Raw genomic sequence first — 19,191 nt, forward strand, 5'->3', positions numbered from 1 at the left:
TCACAGCTGTGCTTGCAGCATGGCTGGGGTATGAATGGACGCATTCCTCTTCCCCACGGCTTATCTCCACAGAGCAACCTCCGCTCTCCGACAGGCTTCAGCTTCAAAGCTCTCCGCTCTCAGGGCTCGGGGCTGAAATCCGACTGTCGGCACAGACCTGGCTCCAAGCTCTTCGTCTCTTAGGGCTGAGAGTCTTCTTCTCATCCTCCCCACCCCCAGCTCGTCCTGCCTGCGGCTCCCTCCCTCCTGGGAAGCCCCTTCCAGCCGGCAGATCCCTCCCCATCCCACTGCACATGCATGCAGCAAACTGGAGTTACCAGCCTCAGCATTTGCTGCTGCTCAGAAAAAAACCTCATTTACTCAATTGAAGCTTCCCTGTTGATTTAATTAATGCAGATTGAGACGTGTTAAAACCTCCTTGTAATTACCGTCACGCTGTCATGGGGTGGGTTTTTTTTCCCTTTTTCTTGTATTTTTAGGGAAAATAGTAAAGGCCTGGATTCACAACAGCTGAGGAAGGTCCACGGCCGTGCAAGCTGAGCCCAGTGAGAACCACACGAGCTCTGGTAGAGGAGCTCGGTGTCCAGCTGTGGGCTGCGATCCTGACCCCGAAGACCAGCGTGGATGCAGGTGCAGAGCTGACCCTGCTCCCAACCCAAACCCAGGCAGCACCCTCTCGGGCAGAGTTCCTTAGATTCCTTTGATTGGTGAGTATATGCTTGGTTTTATGTCGGTTTTTCTATTTGGCAAATCAAAACTTTGCGCTGGGTGAAGTTCTGAAGAAAAATTAAGTTTCTTCATCGCTGAAGCAAATTGTTACCATCTAGTGCATCAGCTTCCAGGCTGCCTTGCACTGAAAACCCCGGATGCTCGCAGCCCCGAGCATCAGCTCAATTTTGTCATCTTCCCAAGCACCAGTTCCTCCCATGCTGGGTTACAGGGCAGGACCAGGGCTCTTCTGGATGGGCAGACCCTTGGGATCCAGCGCAGGGCACGTGCTTCCCAGCTTCAAGGTGCAATGCCGCAGGGCTGGACAGCAGGCGTGATGCTTGCTGAGTTCCCTGGCCTTCAAAATTTAATGCTGTGGGCCAGGAGGGTTCCATTCTGCCAGCCATCAAGGGTATTTTGAGGGCACAACTGTTTTTTTGACAGTTTTCACTCTGCAGCAGAAGCCCCGTTTCAGGCTGGAGTGGTCTCTTGCTGACCCTAGAGATGATTCCTGAATAAACAGGAAGAAAGGATTGAGAAGGGAAACTGAGGTGCTGGAGAAGAAGGGGCTGCGTGAGGTCTCTCTAGTTCCAGGCTATTCCAAAAAAAGCCCCTGAAACAGATTGGAGGGATCGGTTTTGGTCACTATCCAGATTTCCCCCATTTTAGGAAGGACAGGCTGAGCTCAGCCCCAGCCCCCAGAGTGGTGCTGGGGGAGAGCAGGTGGGGGCTGGGTGAGGCGGGGACCCCAAATGTCCCATCCTCCTTTTTAACCCTTTGGCTTACGCCTTCCAGCCTGGAGCGGGGTGCAGGGAGGTGCTGAGACTGTCAGCACCCCTCCCCGGGTGACATGGCAGCACTGTGCCCCCCCCCAACACACCAGCCTCAGGATGCCTTCGTTTCCTCACATCAATAGTGGTTTTTTAATGACATCCATCACACAAGGCCTGGATTGGGGTTTTTTGTGTGTGGTTTTGTTGTTGTTTTTTTTAATTAAAATAAAGCACTTACATTGGCAATCGCAACATAAGGGTGTCTCTCTGGGTATTGATTTTAGCGTACGGCAGCAGTTTGCTGGTTTATTGCATAAAAGACAGAGATGTGTTTTTCGTCCAGAAAGGCTGGCTTTGTTTGCCCCTTCTCACAGCTGCAGTGGATGCGTCTGGTCTTTTTTCTTTTAATATATATATTGATCTATTATGAACTCAAATTAGTAAGGGAAAAGGGATCAAACAGCACTGAGCAAATGTTAAGTGCAGGTATTGTTTCCGTGCTGGTACTGCTGAGCGATTACAGGCAGTGGGTGAAGAGCCAGCGGGACGGAGCAGGAATTAACCCATTTTGATGCAGAATTGTTGGTGGAGATGGGAGGGGAACTGCTTATTATCCTGAGAGGAGCTAAAGTGTGAAAGCGTAGACCTAGACCTTCTCATCGGACTGAAGTCAAAAGGTGCCATAAAAAAAACAACACAACCAACCTGTTTCCTTGGTTCATAAATCCTGTGGGAAGAAGTATGTTTTATTCTGCCCATGGCGTCTGTCAGATCTCATCCAGAAACAGCACCTATAGATACTGCCACGGAAAAATTAGCTGTGGCTAATAAGGTCAGGATCTCCTGCGTTATCCGAGTGTGGGGCTGGAGGCAAAGAGGGGGGTGCGTGTCAGGACCCTGCCTTTCGATCAGAATTTGACCTTGCGCTGTCTGTCTGAAGGAAGCCAGGCACTTGAGAATTGCAAACCCACCTGCTCCCCAGGCAGCAGATCTCTCTGAAAAATCAGTAAAACCTGTTACCATCTGGCTGCGTACCAATTTTGTCAGTGAAACAGCTTTGGTAGCAAGTGGCCTGAGAGCTCTGCATTGAGCATTATTTTCAAATTTGCTCTTAGTGGGAACAGGCTCGGTCTGGGGGCTGTTACAAGCTCATTCATATTGTTTATTTGACATTGGGGAAGTCATATTCCTTTAAGAGGATTTCCATCCCTGAACTCCTCCCATCATGACACTTCCAAGCTACATTTTGTCTTGAAAGGGTGGGAGTATTTTTAACTATATCACGCCAGGGAAGTATTAATAGCACAATAGGCTTGCTGAGCTGCTGGTAGAGCTGAACCCATATTTTAAATTCAAGGAACTAATTAGGAACTGGGGAATAATTAGTGCTATACCCAGCTTTTCTTAACCTCCACTTCATTTTCAAAGAGCCAAAGCAAATGTCTTTACTGGAATCTTCTATAGCTGTTGAATATTTTATGGCTTCCCGATGCATTGCTATTCCATGTGGTTGTCAAAATCACACTGTCTCCTTTGCTCTATCCCAGCTGAAATGGCTGACTGACACTTTAGAAATCTAATTAGTGCATCTCCTGTTGGCTCACACCCGCCCCCCCCCCCCATCCCTTCATGTTTCTACCCCACCACTTGCTATCGCTGAGTGATGCAGCTCTGTGCAGCACAGTTATTTTTGAACCCTCGGCAGCAAGTTGTTTATGGGCTTCCTTGAATAGCAAAGCTCTGGGTGCTCCATATGGGAAATGCAAATTTGTGGAGTCTGGTTGGGAGCAGAAAGGGAGAAGCAGCGAGGATGCAGAGAAATGGGTTGAGGCTCCCGGCTTGGTTGGGAGCTATGGGAGCAAGGAGGGGGGGAAGGAAGATGAGGAGACCTCCAGGCCAGCTTCACTGCGTGGTTCTGGATGTAGTGGAGGTGGGAGCCAGCATCCCTGCAGATCCATCCTTGTATGTGGCAGGTAGCTGCCAGGAGAGCACAACTGCACATGGAGGATCCACTAGTGCCGTGAAGAAAACAACCAGCTCTGAAACTGTACCCTCCCTTGGGAGCGGTCGTGGTAGCTCTCCCTGGTGTGAAGTCTCTGGTCTCTAATAATAGTTGGGCTTGTGCTGAAGCCTTTTCCTCACTCTTGCCTCTCCCCCGCCATCTGTTTTCAAGAAACTTGTGGAATTCATGTCACTGAGCTCTTATCCATATTTATTGGAGGGGCAGAGGCTGGCTCACAAAGCTAAAAGCAGGGAGAGAAGACTAGTCAGAGATATGGAAGAAGTTTGATCATGTGAAAAACTTATTTTCTTAGGAAACAAAGAATGAAAAACATGCCAGAAGATCTACCAGCAGGCTGGGAAGGGAATTCTGCTATTCCTTTGTCCAGGCTGGATCAAAGACACACCTCACTGTTAGGAGAAAGACCAGATCCCCTCCAGCAGCCTGGCTGCAGCCAGGGTGAAGATGCTCACGTGTGGCTCCCGCAGCCGCTGCCATCGCTTTGGGGTCTGTCACCATTTCAGTGTGTTGGAGAATTTTTCACAAGGACAGCAGAGTGCTTGTGGGGCCTTTGTCTTTAGTTCGTTAGAAGCTTACATTGTTTTTCTACTCCAGAGCTTTGTCAGCCCTCATCACCACGGTATTTGGATCTGATGCAGTACAGTCCTATAACTGCATTTGAAGAGGGGAGTATGACATTTCAGGGTTATATTGCCCCAATATCAAAGCAATTAAATGATATTTTCATCCCTCTTGCTGCAGGCGCAATCGCCATCTGTGGTGAGTGCTTTTACTTGTCTCGTTTTATGGAGGAATTAGATGAGTTTGAGGGAATTTCTCAAAAACCAAACTAACAATGGAAGCCAGGCACCCTGTTTGATTTGAAAAAATCATTTCCAACAGCACATTGGCAAGTGCAAATTTGTTCCTAAGGGAACATTTTCTTAATGGTGTTTTTCAGCATAAATATAGTATCAGCCTAAACACCTCCAGTAAACAAATATCAATTACCTTAAACATTTCTTGCCCATGGAAGAGCTTTCATTGTGAGGGAGATGCTCCCTAAAAATCTTGTTTTACTCTTCAGTTCTGCTGAATCCTTGGCTGCATTTGGATTAAATATATTCTTATCTGAAGATCAGTGAGACTTTTGCAGCCACTAATTTTCATTTCGACACCTTTGTTGGGCAGCAGCACGTCAGTACAGCCCGAGTGAAGACGGGTAAGCTGCAGTGTGGAGAAACATTTGCGGAAGGTTAATACAGAGACTGAAAAACATGGATAGAAAGAAATCTTGTAGCCCTTCTTTCTACCCCTGAGAACAAGTTTCTTTTAAATTACTATCTCCTCCAGCGGGTTATTTATTAAATCGCTTACACTGATTGACTCAGGTCAAATAGTATATTGAATTTCTAGTTTTAAAAAGAACTTTGCTAATGCAGTGACTGTCACCAGTCTTAGCAAATACTTGCTAATATTACTTACCAAGGTGCTTCAAAACATTCCCTGATTCACAAATAAGCTGTCAGTCCATCCACCACCAGTGCTTGAGGGTGGCAATTTAATACTCAGAAAGCACATTTTCTTATTGGAGATTAAATATTTTTGCAAGTTAAAAGAGCTGCCGTGGGCTGAGTTGTCACCTAATTATGTCAGTCTCTTTGTGGGATATTTTGATAAACACATCAGAGGAGACGCTTTAATCTTTATGCTAAATCTGATCACGTCACATCCTAAATTCACACGTACAGGGAGTGAGACCTTGACTTATGTTTCACGGAGAGCTGAGCGTGTTGGACCAAAGCCTTGTGTTTTGCCTGTGCTGAGGACGAGCCTGCCTTGAGCGACTGGTGGGCAGTTACAGCTGTGGCTGCGAGTTGCACAAGGGGAAGGATTTTAAACGGATGCAGTTATCACCAGCTCCAGGTGCATGATAGCCACCAACCCTGAGAATGGGTCATATTTGTAATTTATGGAGCCTTTGTCCCTTCCTACTCTGGGAATATCTTCTGCAGGTTGTGCTGTGGTCCTTTATTTTCCTCAGGATGCACAAATTCATCTGGCTGAGAGGGTTAGATTTGGGCTTGAAATGGTGTCTTCCTTCTCAAATGCTGTTTTGGGGCTCAGTAGTGACACGTTGGAGGAAATTTCTCATGCTGCTGCTTGCTTCTTTTTTGGAAAAAATGGAATTATAGCAAAAAGCTTTTGTTGGTGATAAGGAATCCAGTAGAAAAAACCCACCACAGCCACAGGCTGCTAGGCTCAATGAGAAGAGTCTGTTTAGAATCACAGTAAATGTGTCAATAAACACAAATCAAATGCAAATTAAATAAAAGCTTTTCATATACTCCATTATTCTTGAGATCAGACAAAAATAAATGCCACATAAACAAACGGGTTTTATGAAATGTTCCAAAAATAAAACCGCTCTTGCAATGAAGCCAAAACTGAGATCGTCTCCATGCCCTTCCAGCTGCTAGGAGCTGTTACTTCTCTTTGTATCACAATAATACCCAAAGATTTTGGTTTAAATTGAAAACAGTTGTGGCAGGTGTTATAAAGGGGTTGCTGAAGAGCCTCAGCCTAAGTGACACGGCATGTAAAATGCCAGAGCTGAAAACAAATCCCGAATCTGTTTCCCAGCTCAGTGCCTCCCATCCATAAACCATGTTGCCTCTTAGCTAAGAGAGTGCTTATCTGAAATAAATGTTTTTGGCTTTAAAGCCAATCTGCTGCAAAGGAAGGTACGTTACATTCAGGTCTCTTTTTTTTGTTTTTTTCATTTTTTCTTCCCCTTTCTCTTTTTTTTTTTCCTCCTCCCTCCCCCCACCCCCAACCGTAAGAAGCCCAGGAAATAAGATGGAAAGTGCTGAGAACAGACCCTGCATGACTCGTAGCTTTATCTCAGCCTGCACACCCCTTCTTCAAAAGCACTAAATGATATTTCATCATCATCTCTCCAGGGTGTGAGGATTGACTAAAGGCAGTCACACAGGTACCAAACAAAAAGCCCTGAGCCCAGGAAGCCTTGTTTCCTCTGGGAAATCCTGAGATCATCCCAGGATAAGCTCATTGATTTTACTAAAATGCATTAATATTAAAGCATCCAACACGCTGTTGAGCTGCACGGATGATAATTAATAAATGATAAAGTGAAACACAGGCTGATGGCATGGTCTTTTGGCTGCTTTGTCTTCCAGCAACATTTGATGCTATTTAATCCAAGCACTCAAGATGTTTCGTTTAAAAACGTGCATGTTGCGTGTGATATCTACGCGTGTACCGGTGGTACTGAGCCAGGAACCTCCTGAATGTACCAGGCGTGATCCTGAAGGGCCAAGCAGCCACAGCATTTTGAATGTGAAATCCCTTCAGTTCCACAAAAACCTTCTACCATGCTGCTGGAAAATGGCTCTTCCCATGCCCGGCGAGCCACTCCGGCAGAAACCTCTCCCAGTTCGAGCAGCTCGGCGGCTGGATGTGGTTTCCATGGAAATAGACGTCAGATCAGCAAAAAACAGGGCAAGTGTTTAAAATAATCTCTGTTTTGAAAGCTTTATGCATTTCTGTCACAATATTAACCTTCCTCAAGGTAGGATTTATTTTCTTTTTTTTTTTTTGGTGCAAAATCCTTGGTTTTAGGAGTGTGCACAACAAGGGTGAGTCCCCTCAGAAAAGTCCTTTCTTTGATGTTTAGGGTATGGAGGCTGCTGGGCTGGGCTTGCGTTGTGGCAGAAGATTTGTGCCATCCTTCATCCCTCTGCCTTTTGTGCCTCTCAACTCTTGGTGCGACTCGAGTGATGGTGGGATGGGAACCACCACGGGAGTGGCACAAAGGCATTTGTATGGAAGATTCGCAAATGCAGCCAGTTCATCTAAAGCACGTTTGCGAGCCATTACCCACAGGCTGTGGAATCTGCATGAACGATGGCTTTTCTAGACATGTTTTTGACTTGCTGGTGTCACCCCAAAGGAGAGGGTGGCCATGTGGTTGTACCCCAAAACACACTGCCTGCAGGGGCTGTGGGGCCAAGGCATTGTCAGACCCATAGATCCTCTGTGGGGTTGGCCTGTGGTGGCTGTGACCCTGAGGTGACCAAAGGAACATGGTGGTCATCTTGATGATGATCAAGAGCCCTGAGGTTATTGTGGCCCTCAGATAACTGACTGGCCCTGAGGTGACTATGCCCTCAGGCAGGTGACCGTGGCCCAGAGGTGACCGTGGCCCCGAGGTAAGTGGTGATGACCCTGAGGTAACCATGGCCCTGAGATGATCATGGTCTTGAGGTGATAAAGGGCCATGAGGTGACCATGGCCCTGAGGTAAGTGGCCATGGCCATGAGGTGACTGTAGTCCTGAGGTCACCAAAAGCTCTGAGGTAGGTGGCTGTGGCCCTGAGATGACCAAGGGCCCTGAGGTAACTGTGGCCCTAAGATGACTAAGGCTCTGAGGTGACTGTGATCTCAAGGTAAGTGGCCATGGCCCTGAGGTGACCGTAGCTCTGAAGTGACCATGGTCCTGAGATGACCATGGTCTCGAAGTAGAGTGCTCATGGTCCTGAGGTGACTATGGCCCTGAGGTGACCGTGGCCCTGAGGTGGCCATGCCCTGAGATGGCGTGGCCCTGAGGTGACCGTAGCTCTGAGGTGACTGTGGCTCTGAGGTGGCCATGCCCTGAGATGGCGTGGCCCTGAGGTGACTATGGCCCTGAGGTGACCGTGGCTCTGAGGTGGCCATGCCCTGAGACGGCTGTGGTCCTGAGGTGACTGTGGTCTTGAGGTAGAGTACCCATGGCCCTGAGGTGACTGTGTCCCTGAGGCAACCATGGTCTCAAGGTAAGTGGCTATGGCCCTGAGGTGACTGTGGCCCCGAGGTGACCGTGGCCCTGAGGTCAGAGGCCAGCCCCGAGGTGAGCCCCTGATCACGGCCCCACTGCTGCCCAACACCCCTGATGTGGCCTGTGACCCTGACAGCGGGGCCTTACCGGGCCCGCGCTTCCCCCCTGCCACGGTGGGAGACAAAGGGAGTCCCGCCACGCTGCGGCCCGGGGCAGTGGCAGCGGCGCGGGGGTCGCGGGGCCGGGGGCCGGCCCGCGGGGGCACGAGGCGTCACGACAAGGTCCCGCACCCCGCAACGGGCTCGCACCGGGCCGCGGGGGTCACCGCCCCGCACCGCCCCCGCCCGCCGCTGGCGGACTACGTATCCCGGCATGCAGCGGGTGTGGGGGGTCTGGGGAGGGAAGGGGGGGGCGCCCACCCCTCGCCTCCCCCTCCCCCCCCCCCCCCCCCGCGGCGGGCGGCACGTGCCGGCGCGCTCGGCCAATGGGGGCGGGGCGGGGCGGGTCACGTGCCATTGTTTGGCGCTTTTGTGCGCGGCGGGGCGGGCGGGAGCGGAGTGGGGCCGGAGCGGCGGCGCGGGCAGGTGGGTGCGCGGCGGCGGGCCTGCCCCTGCCTGGGGGCGGCGTGCGGGGCCCCGGCCCGCCCGGGGGGTCGCTGTGTGTGCTGGTGGCGGCGGCGGCCCCCCCATCGGGTTTAGAGAAGGTGGTGGTCGGGGGGTGGTGGGTTCACGGAGGTCCGGTGTTCCGTGGGGGTGGTGGCGGTGGCGCAGCGGAGTTGGGCTCAGGGTGGGTGGCAAGGCGTGGGGGACCGCGGGGGGGCTCCGCGGGTGCTTGGGGAGGGGGCTCCGCGCCTGCCTCTTTTGTCCCTTCGCCTGGCGGGCGTCGCCTGCCCGCCCGCTTTTCGGGCGCTGCGGTGACAAAGGGAAGGGAGACAATGGGGGGGGCGCCCCCAGCTGCCCCCTGTCCCGCTGGGGAAGGGGGTGTCTATTGTCCGGGGAAGGGGCGACGCTCTGCGAGGGGCGACGCCCTACCCGCGGCAGCGGCGCCCCCTCCCCTCGCTGACAGGACCCCGCCATTGTTAGTGGGGAAGGGGCGGCGCCCGGGCGGCCGCTCCCTGGTGCCATCGAACGCGAGGACTCGCGGCAGAGCCCCGCTTGGCGGTGGTGGGGCGAGGGTCCCCGTCCCTGTGTCCCCCCCCAACCCACACAGCCCCCCCCATCCCTCCCCTTCCCCGTAGCGGCGGGGGGCGGCAGGTGCCCGGATGTTACCGTTTGGCTCCGCCCTCCCTCGAGCCCCCCGCGCGGGCGGGCGCGCGCGCGCCCGCTCTCCCCGGCGGTTTGAATTCGGTGCGGTTGGGAGGGCGCGGGCGGGGAGGGGGTGGGGCCTCCGCCCGGCCGCGCCGCGGCCTCGGCGCCTATTGGTTGGCGGTGAAAAGGGGGCGGGACCGCCAGCGGCCGGGTGGGGTGCGCGGTCCCAGCGCCGCCCGTCCGAGACAGCGCACCCACCGGGCCCCCGCTTTACTGTCGGCTTAAAACATGGGGGCGGAAAAAAATAAAAATCCTCCTTTTGGGCTTTTCACACCGCTTTGTGCTTTTTTTTTTTTTTTTCATATTACGCCCTTATTGGTGAGGGACGCAGCGCAGTCTGTGTGCTCCCTGTCTGCCGTGATGTGCAGCACCTGGCATCGGCTGCACAAATAAAACGGAATTTTTAAATGAGTTCGATGCGCACAAAATTTAAATCTTTGGTAGCAGCTGGAGTCCTGGCTGTTGTGTGCTCTATTTTAATTCAGAGAGCTACAGCTGCTATGCGCAATATCAGTGAAATATCCGTATGCTGCTAATTTAATGGTAAAATGGGAGTCTTTGTTCATGTATCTTAATTATGGTGGAGTAAAACAGGGACTGAAAATGCCCAACTATGAGTCGTGTGCACAGATCCTGCAACACCAATGATTGAGAACCTCTCCAATGTTCCTAGCAGCGTACACCAGCGTCAGCCCTGCAGACTGACCAGAATTACTGACTGCAGGAACCTGCCTGACTGTCTTTTGTTCAGCAGGTCTAATTATGTATAGCAGTTTTTATTAGGAGTTAAAAGAAAGGAAATTAATGTGTTTATTGTTCAAAGGCATGTTTCTTTGTTATCTAGGAATCCAGCTGATTGAAGTTCTCCCAGAGTTGGCTTCTGGAGTCATATTTTCTTGGTCATGGCTACTTCTGGTATGTTGTATGATGTACTAAATGGTCCTGTGTGGTTTGGGTTTTTTTCCTCTTAATTTCCTCACGAATAACTTAAAGAAGTCTAATATAGTAAACTGTCATCACCATGCTATCTCTAGGCTGTTCTGGAGAAGCTGTTAAAACTGGGTGCTTGTGAAAACATACCAAAGGCCCTCTCAGACGAGGCTGTTAGCAGATGGGCTTCAGCTCATCTGCATGCCATCTGCTCCGTGAACAGAACTGACTATCATCAAGACATCTTAGTTGGACCAGCATACCAGTTCTCATCACTGACGCCGTGCAGGGCTGACGTGCCTGTTCATAGGTATTTGAAGAGAGAACGCTGGCTCATATATTTCTTTGAAAACTGGTTTCCATTCCTAGCTATGTCGGGTCTTAGGCAAACGCCTTTTTCTTCCTCAGACTTGTTGGGGGAAAAAAAAAAAAATCATCAGTCTTTCTCCATTTGATGTCCTGATAAACTTGTTCTCACAACCCTGGATATTAAAGGCTAAAATTAAAATGTCAGGTGCTTAGGTAATGTAGTAGTGATGAACAATTACACACAAAAATTGCCTGCCATGTTTTTGAATGGTGGTGCTGCTGCTTACAACAAAACTACCAGCTCAGATGCCGTCTCCTTAAGTGAGCTTTGTGGCATTGATGTTTTTTGAAGGCTATTGTTCAAGTTACCTAAGCCAGTTCCTGGCTTAAAACACTGCATGTTTGTTGGTTTCCCCCCCCCCCTTTCCTAGATATTCAAGTGAAGGAACTGGAAAAGCGTGCCTCTGGGCAGGCATTTGAGCTGATACTCAGTCCTCGCTCAAAAGAAGCGGTCCCAGAATTCCCTCTTTCTCCCCCAAAGAAGAAGGATGTGTCCTTGGAAGAGATTCAGAAGAAGTTGGAAGCAGCAGAAGAGAGACGCAAGGTAAATTTGAAACGGCTTAAGTGAGCACTGCTCAGGTAGTCTGTTCAAGTTATGTAGTGTCTTTTTTTTTCTTGTTGCTTGGGCTGAACGATTAGCAGTTTGTATTACGGTAAATGAAGTATTAATTGAAATTTGTTTGAACCTCTGGGGTTCTAATGAACCTTTGTTGTGGTCTGCAGGGCCATAGCTTTGTTCCCAAGGTGATCTTGAATGGTGACTTGAAAAATTGGGAGAAAGTGTTTTGTCGAGAGGGGATGCTCTCTTAGGATGAAACTGGCTTTCCTGGCTTTGGCATCATAACAGACTCGTTTTCTCCTAGAAAATGTAGTGATGAATCTAATGAGAAGGTTTGTGAAGACATTGTCTGACTTGATGTAAGATCTTGCTGAGATGTGTCTTGGAGCTCCTGACTCTGCAGAGGCTTGCCAATTGAAGTGCAGCCTCCTGTGTGACCTGAATCACAGTGATTCACCGTTCTGAGAAGCAAGAATCTTCTAGAAAAGACCTATCAATGTTAACGTTAAAAATATCCATGTTCTTTTTTCCAGAAAGATCTCATTTAACAAGACTTGCAAGTAATGACAGAAATGGAACTTTCCTGTTAGTTTGTAACTGAAATATGGGTTATGTGGGTGGTGGGAGCACCAGAGAGCTCTGTCCTGCATCACAAAGTTATGCTGTTCTGCAGTAAAATAGAAAATCTTGTCTCTTGGGAGTTGTGAATAATTCGACTGTAGTTGTCTGGGTAGCTCATCTGTTTTATGTTCAAAGCGTGCATCTTCTGTTTTGTTAGTCTCATGAAGCAGAAGTCTTGAAGCAGCTAGCTGAGAAGCGGGAGCATGAAAAAGAGGTGCTTCAGAAAGCAATTGAAGAGAACAACAATTTCAGCAAAATGGCAGAGGAGAAGCTGACCCACAAAATGGAAGCTAACAAAGAAAACCGCGAGGCACAAATGGCTGCTAAACTGGAACGCTTGAGGGAGAAGGTGGGTGTAGAGTCCCAGTTTCCCTTTAGGAGAGAGTTTATTCATGCTTCTTACTTTGAAAACTGGTTAAATAAAGCCAAGTAAATGGCCAGGTGAGGGGGGGTGCTATGAATAGACAGCCATCCTGGGCGTTCAGTGGTGGTCTGATCTTGCAAGATGATAAATCTGCAAAAGACTTTGCAGAAATCCCCTTCTTGGGGGAGAGGGGATGGATGGAGTTAGAGCAGTGTCTTCCTTCATCCTGTAGCCCACGCCTGCAGGTTCCTGCTGTAAGCCAGGGCTTGCTGTGCCGCCCGAGCCCTGCCTTTCTGCACCTGGGCAGCTAACTGCTTCCCTGCTGTTGTCTTTCAGGACAAGCATATTGAGGAGGTTCGAAAGAACAAAGAAGGCAAAGACCCTGGTGAGGCTGAAACTGACTGACTTCATTCTGGAAACTGACTCTCTCCCCCTCCTCTAAATATCCAAAGACTGTACTGGCCAGTGGTTTTATCTTTGTTTTTGTTTTTTTTTTTTTAAGTTTTTAGAAACTGATGTAGAACTGTAAAATTAGATCCAAACTGTACACTTTCTTTGGGGGCTAGAGGGGAGACCTTACATGTTTCACTTTTTCTAAAGTGTTGTCTTTCCAGTGTAGCTATCTTCTTGTTGCATCCTTTTCTACTCCAGTGTGCTTGCCACTGGGTTGATGGCTAGTACTGTATCAGCTCTGTAAGACATTTGTGAAAGGAATACGTAGTATACTGTTCCATGCTGAATATGTTACACTTCAAAAATCTGACTCTGTCCCAGTCTGCTAAAATACTGCTGTAACTGAGTGACTAAATAAAGCTGCACAGTGCTGTTATCATGAGAATTACTTCTGAAAACGACATAAGGAACAAAAGCAGTTGGCTGAGGTCTGCAGCAGACATCCTTCTCCAGTGCTGGGTGGAAAGGTCTGCAGCAGCACTTTTCTGCACGTCCAGGGGCATGCTGCATGACTGCTTCTCCCCTAGAGCACACTCATTGTCTTAATTTTACAATCAGAGCTTTGTTTTGACACCTCAGCAGTTGTCAGCTGTTGCATGGTTTTTTTTTTGTTAAAGAGTTCAGAACCACCTCCCTTTGGATGCTGACACTTCAACAAACAAGTCCTTGTTACCACATGACTGATCTGAGGCTGCTTTTTTTTTCTTTTTTTTTTTTTTTTTTGCTTATGGCCAGGGTTTCTAGAAGATGACTTGTGCTATTGAATGGTGACTTGTGTACCACTTCCTGCAGTGCCAGAGCATAAAAGTCAGAAACCTGTTTTGTGCTGGGATCGAGCCCTGAATTGAAAAATGCTGTTGTGGATAAGAGTTGTTTGTATCCTGGTGTCTGCAGCAGGTGTGTTGGGGTAGTACACTGAGCCACAGGGCAAATATGACGATCTTGACTCCTGCCCAAACAAGATGTGTATCATCTTTGGTTTCTCTGAAGTGTGAGAAGTGGGTACAGCTGTACTTCTGCTCTGAGGAAAGATACTTTTTAGGTGGATGGGGTACAAAGCTGCTGTATTGTACAGGTGCCTTAAAGAAAAAAAACCAAACAACCAAAACCAGCACCCCAAACCCTTCCTGTAAGGGTGTCCACAGGTATTTGTGCAGCTCTACAGCAAAGACAAGGTTGCACTTGGTGGGCATGAGCAGCCACATAACCTCGAAGTACTCTGCTTCAGTAAGTGCATTCCCTCGGAGCAGGGAGGCCCTGGGTTTCACGGCTCTGCTAGTGTCAAATGCTTGGTGGCACTGCTCTCGGTGAGGTCCTGTTTGTGTCTGTGATCTTGTGGGTTGGCCACTGGCTTTGTTTTCAGGTTAACTCCACACTGGAGCAGCTGGCACTGCCAAGGTGACAGACTTAACAAGTTTTGAGGATGGAAAAGCTGGTAGGGGATTTTATTTTTTTTTTTTAAGGGGGGGTGATTGAGTCCTGGACCACTTGACCAGCCTACTAGGGCTCGCTAAAGAAAGAACCTCAGTTTAGAAAGCTTTCATGGATTGCACTTTCCACTTTTGATTGCATTGGAATTGTACTTAACCGAAAGCTGACATTGCACTTTTGAGTGAAAGCGGAACAGTGAGATAAAGCCAGGCTGGGTGCACTGGAAAGCTGGGATCAGACCCTTTCCATGAAGCATTTCCACAAGTGTTCTGATACTTCATAACTTAAGGTAAGAGAAACCAAGAAACCAAACTACCTGTGGGGGAGCTGCCACCCAGCTGCAGTTGGGGCATAGTGCAGGTTTGGGGGTTTTAATCACATGTATCAACATTGCGAAAGCTGGGAGCACAGGGATGTGGGTCAGGATCCACCGGGGGGGTGAGGAGGATGGGACTACCGGGCTGAACTTTGAGACGAAGGCTTGAACCTGCTACAGAACATGCTTATGCAAGAAGCTGAGCATCTAGTGCTACATAATGGAGATCTAAGTGATTGCTGGATCAGATCCCATAAACAAGATCAGGCATAATTAGCAATCAAAAAAAAAAAAATATCAGGTTTTCATTTTAATGTATTTCTTTGCCTGCTGAGAAAAGACCAAGTGTCCCAAATACTGTGTGTGGGTTTTCTTCCTATCTTTTCAAGGGATGGGGGAGGAGGATGACGGCACTGCCAAACCCCAAATGGTGTTAAGAGCACAAAGAGACATTAAATGTTTTTCACTTGCCAAAGCTGTCAGCTCTCCGCTCGGGGGCCTTCTGTTCCCTCATCTTAGTTCTGCTTTACATGGCTGCCTGTGTTACACTTCACTCGTGCTTTGTGCCTGGGGTCTGAGCTTGGTCTGCTTCCTCGGAGAGCTGCTGGGGGGGGAATGGGAGTTTTGAGGGGTGGGAATGAGATGGGGGGTGCAGATAGTAAGAGGATAGGAATGATACTAGAGGTGGGGGGGGGACTGGCTTAGGAAGGAAACAGGGAATAATGGTGTCTCTGGTGAGGAAAGCTGGACTGTAAACAGGCTTTAAAAAAGTAAAAATACAGCAGGATTTCTGAGGCCGGGCAGCCCCCTGTGCGGTAGCAAATTATAGAAGCATGGGGGTGGCCACGGGGGGGGCTCGGCATGTGGCAGAGAGCAGAGCTGCGGTTGCTCAGCAGGTGCCGTGCCATGGGGGGGGCAGGAGGGGGGGTAACGGGAGGAAAGAGGGTCCAGAGCCCCACCGACCCAGACGCACGCACCCCCCCAGCCCCGGCTGTGCCCATGCTCTGAAGTACAGAAAAATAATTCCTTGGGAAAAAAAATAATAATTCTTGGGAGGGGAGCTCGGTCCCTGGCTGCCCCCAAAGGGGGTTTGGCAGGGCTGGTGCTGCCAGGAGGATGGAGAGGCTGCCCGGGCACGGGGCTTGGTGACCATGTGCTGTGAGGAAACCGGTACAATATATATTAATAATAGAAAACTATTTGTGCTGTGGAAGGGTAGCAGCAGCTGTATGCACTGGAGCCAACTGGCATGTGAGCTGCTGGTGGCTGAGTCTGTGCCGTTAAGGAAAAATTCAGCAAGATGGGTGGCTGCTGCTTGAGAAAGGAGAGGCTGTCAGAAATAAGAGGCGTTTGAGGCAACGTTCTCGACATCTCATGGGTATGTGGGGGTTATGATTCGGAGTACAAGCCAGATTAACGATTTCCAGTGCTGCGCAGGATGTGCTCCGTTTGTAGCTAGGAGGAGCTTTGCAAATTAACTCCTGCTCCAGCTAGTTTTGGAGGCTCTGAAGTAAACACCGCTCCCTTTCCTGCCTCGTGCTTGGCTGCTCACAACGCAGCTTTTCCCGCTGCTTTTGTCACAGCGTCTCCCTGAGCAGAACTGGGGTGCCTTTCCCATAGGAATCTGGCTTTCAGCAGCCGTGACAGGGTCACACGCGGTTGGAGCTGAGCCCCTTCCCCACCACCTCGCGGGCAGCGGCAGCCCTGGCACACAGGCAAGTTCTCCGGGCGGTAGAAGGGCAGTGTTTTCTTCCTGCTTATCAAATTTTGGTCAAAATAGGGTCACCCGGGTAGTTCTGCTTTTTGTTCCCATCTCCCTGGCAGGACTCAAGGCTGTTCTGCTTCAGCACAGTAGCTGCAAGTCCGGAAGAGGTTTATGAAGTTAATTTTTCACCGGCAGCCTGTGCATGTCGCAGTGTTACAGGAGGGTTTAGGAGGCCACGTGAGGGTCAGGATTGCCCTCTTCGAGGTGCTGCCCTGAGACAGACCAGTTATTTTTGATGTGGGGCTTCTTTAACCAGGCGAGGTAGGAAAAGAGCATTCGAGAGCGAAGCCGAGCAGCAGTCTGGTTTTATCTGCATCTGTGCCCCTCAGGTTCAGACAGGCATGAGTTACAGACCTATCTACTCCATTTTGATGAGGAAATTACAGAGACACTGAAAATAAACAGTTCCATCCCCTCCTCCTCCTCTTCCCAAACTTTGAAGAGCTTTTCCTGTCTGAGCTGTCCGTGAAATGACTGCGCTTGCCCGGAGTTGAGGTGTAAATCGGCACTGGAGCTGGACGAGAGCTGGGCTGTTCACAACTTGTCTGAGCGAGAGCAGGTAAGGAGGAGGGGAAATTTGATTTTGAGCATGTTCTGTTCAATGTGTTTTTAAGGCTGTCGTGAAAAGGCAGAACAAGCCAGCGAGGCTGCCTTTATCTTGGTAAGGACAGCAGCTTTAAAAATGTAAACCTGGAAACGCCTGCTCACAAAGATTATGCTGCTGGACCTCAGTGATGCAACAGGATGAACTCACTCAAGCTGTGCTGTGTGCACAGCTGCACTGACAATCAGGAGCTGAAAAAAGATGGTAAAAACTCTGAACATGGGAGTTACATCTTCTGTCACTGGCGTTATAGTTATTTATGCCTCCTCCTGAGGCAGAGCAGGTCATCTCATTATTTGTAAATAACGTGGCTCATTTGTAAAGACTGATACTGCAAGCAGTTTACAAAGGGGAAAATCTGGCCCAGTCTTGGAGTGGGGAGTTTGTTTAGCAGTTCCTAAACTGCTGGGAAGGGGTGAGCTAGGAACTGATGCATCCTGGTGTGTTAAATTATTGTGTCAATTAACCCCATATTTGTGTCCTCTACTTCTGTACTCCTCCAGACTGTCACCTGTGCAGCACAGGGCACTCCAGGGGTTCTTAAATCAGCCTCCTCCCTATTACTGTTTTTAGTGATTCTTTTATTTCAGCTATAATGAGGCCACTCTCCAGTCCTGCATGATTTACGTATCTTTGGGGGAAGCAAACACCAAACAAAGCATTTTGGTTGGGTTTGTTGTTGTTTTTTTTTGAGTAAAGTCACTGTGAAATCCTGCAGCAAAACTTTATTTCCATCCCAAAGGTTGTTTTGCGTGGTGGGGACCTGGAGTTTGGCTGCATCATGGTGACGGTCATCACTGAAAAGCTTAGTCGCCTCTTCATTAATGTGCGGCAGGTCCCCCAGCTGCTGGCCCCCCCTTCTCCCTCCACCGTCAGCAGTTCAGAGGTGCCAAAGGTCTTCTGGAAGCCCTACATCCACACTGGCTACCGGCCGGTGCAGCAGACCTGGCGCTATTACTTCTCAACACTCTTCCAACAGCACAATGAGGCCATCAACGTCTGGACCCATCTGGTGGCAGCGCTGATCCTGCTGCTGCGGTTCCAGCAGCTCTCGCAGCGAGTGGATTTTCAGCAGGACCTGCATGCCCAGCCCCTCTTCATAATCATCGTGGCATCCATCACCTACCTGACGTTCAGCACCCTCGCTCACCTTCTGCAGGCCAAATCTGAGTTCTGGCACTACAGCTTCTTCTTCATGGACTATGTGGGTGTTGCCATTTACCAGTATGGCAGCGCTCTGGGGCACTACTACTACACCATCGAGCCAAGCTGGCATGAGAAGATCAAATTGTTTTACATGCCAGTGGCCATCCTGTTAGCATGGCTGTCCTGTGCCGGTTCCTGCTATGCCAAGTTCCGCTACCACCAGTCCACGCACCTTCTGAGCCGGCTCTGCCAGGAGCTGCCCTCTGGCCTGGCGTACATGCTGGACATCAGCCCTGTCGTCCACCGCATCTACACCGCGCCGCCCTCCGAGCAGGCTGACCTGGCCCTTCTGTATCACAAATGCCAGGTGCTGTTTTTCCTGATTGGTGCCTTTTTTTTCTCACACCCTTACCCTGAGAAGTGGTTCCCAGGGAAATGTCACTTCTTTGGGCAGAGCCATCAGATTTTTCACATGTGCCTGGTACTCTGCACGCTGGCACAGATTGAGGCCGTAGTGTTGGACTATGAGTCCAGGCGACACGTCTATTCCACTCTTCAGGGTGATTTGGCGCACAACTTCTCTGCCCTGTGCCTCTTCACTGTGATCTGCTCTGTCCTCACAGCTGCTTACATGGCCCGGAAGGTGAAGAACAAGCTGAGCTTCAAAGAAGAGTAAGAGCCCTGAAGGAGAAGCAGGTGAGCTCACCCCAGGGGTTGATCTGCAGCCAGCTGTGGTGACGCTGGCATGAACCTGGCCACAAACTTCAATGAGAGGAATGAAACGCTTTGCAAACCGTTACTTGGCAGTCTATAGGGAGAGAAAGAGCTGCTTTTTTAGTTCAATCTTGTTCTTAAAAATAGTACACTGGTTTAATTCGCATGTCTGAATAAATAGTTGCAATAAAATGTGGTCAGCGCCGCAGCCATGTTACCCTGACTGTGGTGGGCTAGGCAAGGTTCTTGGAAGCTACCAGGCCTCAGAGCAAAAGGTAAGGAGATGTCACCTG

General features: G+C 49.7%; 2 protein-coding genes and 1 long non-coding RNA gene across 9 annotated transcripts; 2 read left to right on the top strand and 1 right to left on the bottom strand.

Moving 5' to 3' along the window:
- Positions 1 to 1,755: 1,755 nt before the first annotated feature.
- Positions 1,756 to 7,896, bottom strand: LOC308061295. The gene is made up of 2 exons (XR_013927159.1): positions 4,495 to 7,896; positions 1,756 to 3,724 (listed from the first exon to the last, which is right to left on the bottom strand). It is a non-coding gene; the product is annotated as an uncharacterized lncRNA (long non-coding RNA).
- A 930-nt stretch (positions 7,897 to 8,826) lies between these two features.
- STMN1 (stathmin 1) lies at positions 8,827 to 13,298 on the top strand. The gene is made up of 5 exons (XM_080381062.1): positions 8,827 to 8,903; positions 10,471 to 10,541; positions 11,297 to 11,469; positions 12,263 to 12,454; positions 12,806 to 13,298. Exons 2-5 carry the CDS (start codon positions 10,529 to 10,531, stop codon positions 12,872 to 12,874), a joined length of 447 nt encoding a protein of 148 aa, XP_080237188.1. The 5' UTR covers positions 8,827 to 8,903; positions 10,471 to 10,528; the 3' UTR covers positions 12,875 to 13,298.
- A 141-nt stretch (positions 13,299 to 13,439) lies between these two features.
- On the top strand, positions 13,440 to 19,106 carry PAQR7 (progestin and adipoQ receptor family member 7). 7 transcript variants are annotated; one of them, XM_080381046.1, is made up of 4 exons: positions 13,440 to 14,642; positions 16,229 to 16,384; positions 16,764 to 16,993; positions 17,781 to 19,106. In XM_080381046.1, exon 4 carries the CDS (start codon positions 17,820 to 17,822, stop codon positions 18,858 to 18,860), a length of 1,041 nt encoding a protein of 346 aa, XP_080237172.1. In that variant the 5' UTR covers positions 13,440 to 14,642; positions 16,229 to 16,384; positions 16,764 to 16,993; positions 17,781 to 17,819; the 3' UTR covers positions 18,861 to 19,106. The 7 variants fall into 7 exon arrangements, with proteins under 7 accessions (XP_080237172.1, XP_080237171.1, XP_080237174.1 ...); XM_080381045.1 differs by having other exon boundaries at positions 16,253 to 16,384; XM_080381048.1 differs by having other exon boundaries at positions 16,290 to 16,384.
- Positions 19,107 to 19,191: the final 85 nt, after the last annotated feature.

Source organism: Falco punctatus, assembly GCF_963210335.1.
Source record: "Falco punctatus genome assembly, chromosome: 3".
Lineage (NCBI taxonomy): Eukaryota > Metazoa > Chordata > Aves > Falconiformes > Falconidae > Falco > Falco punctatus.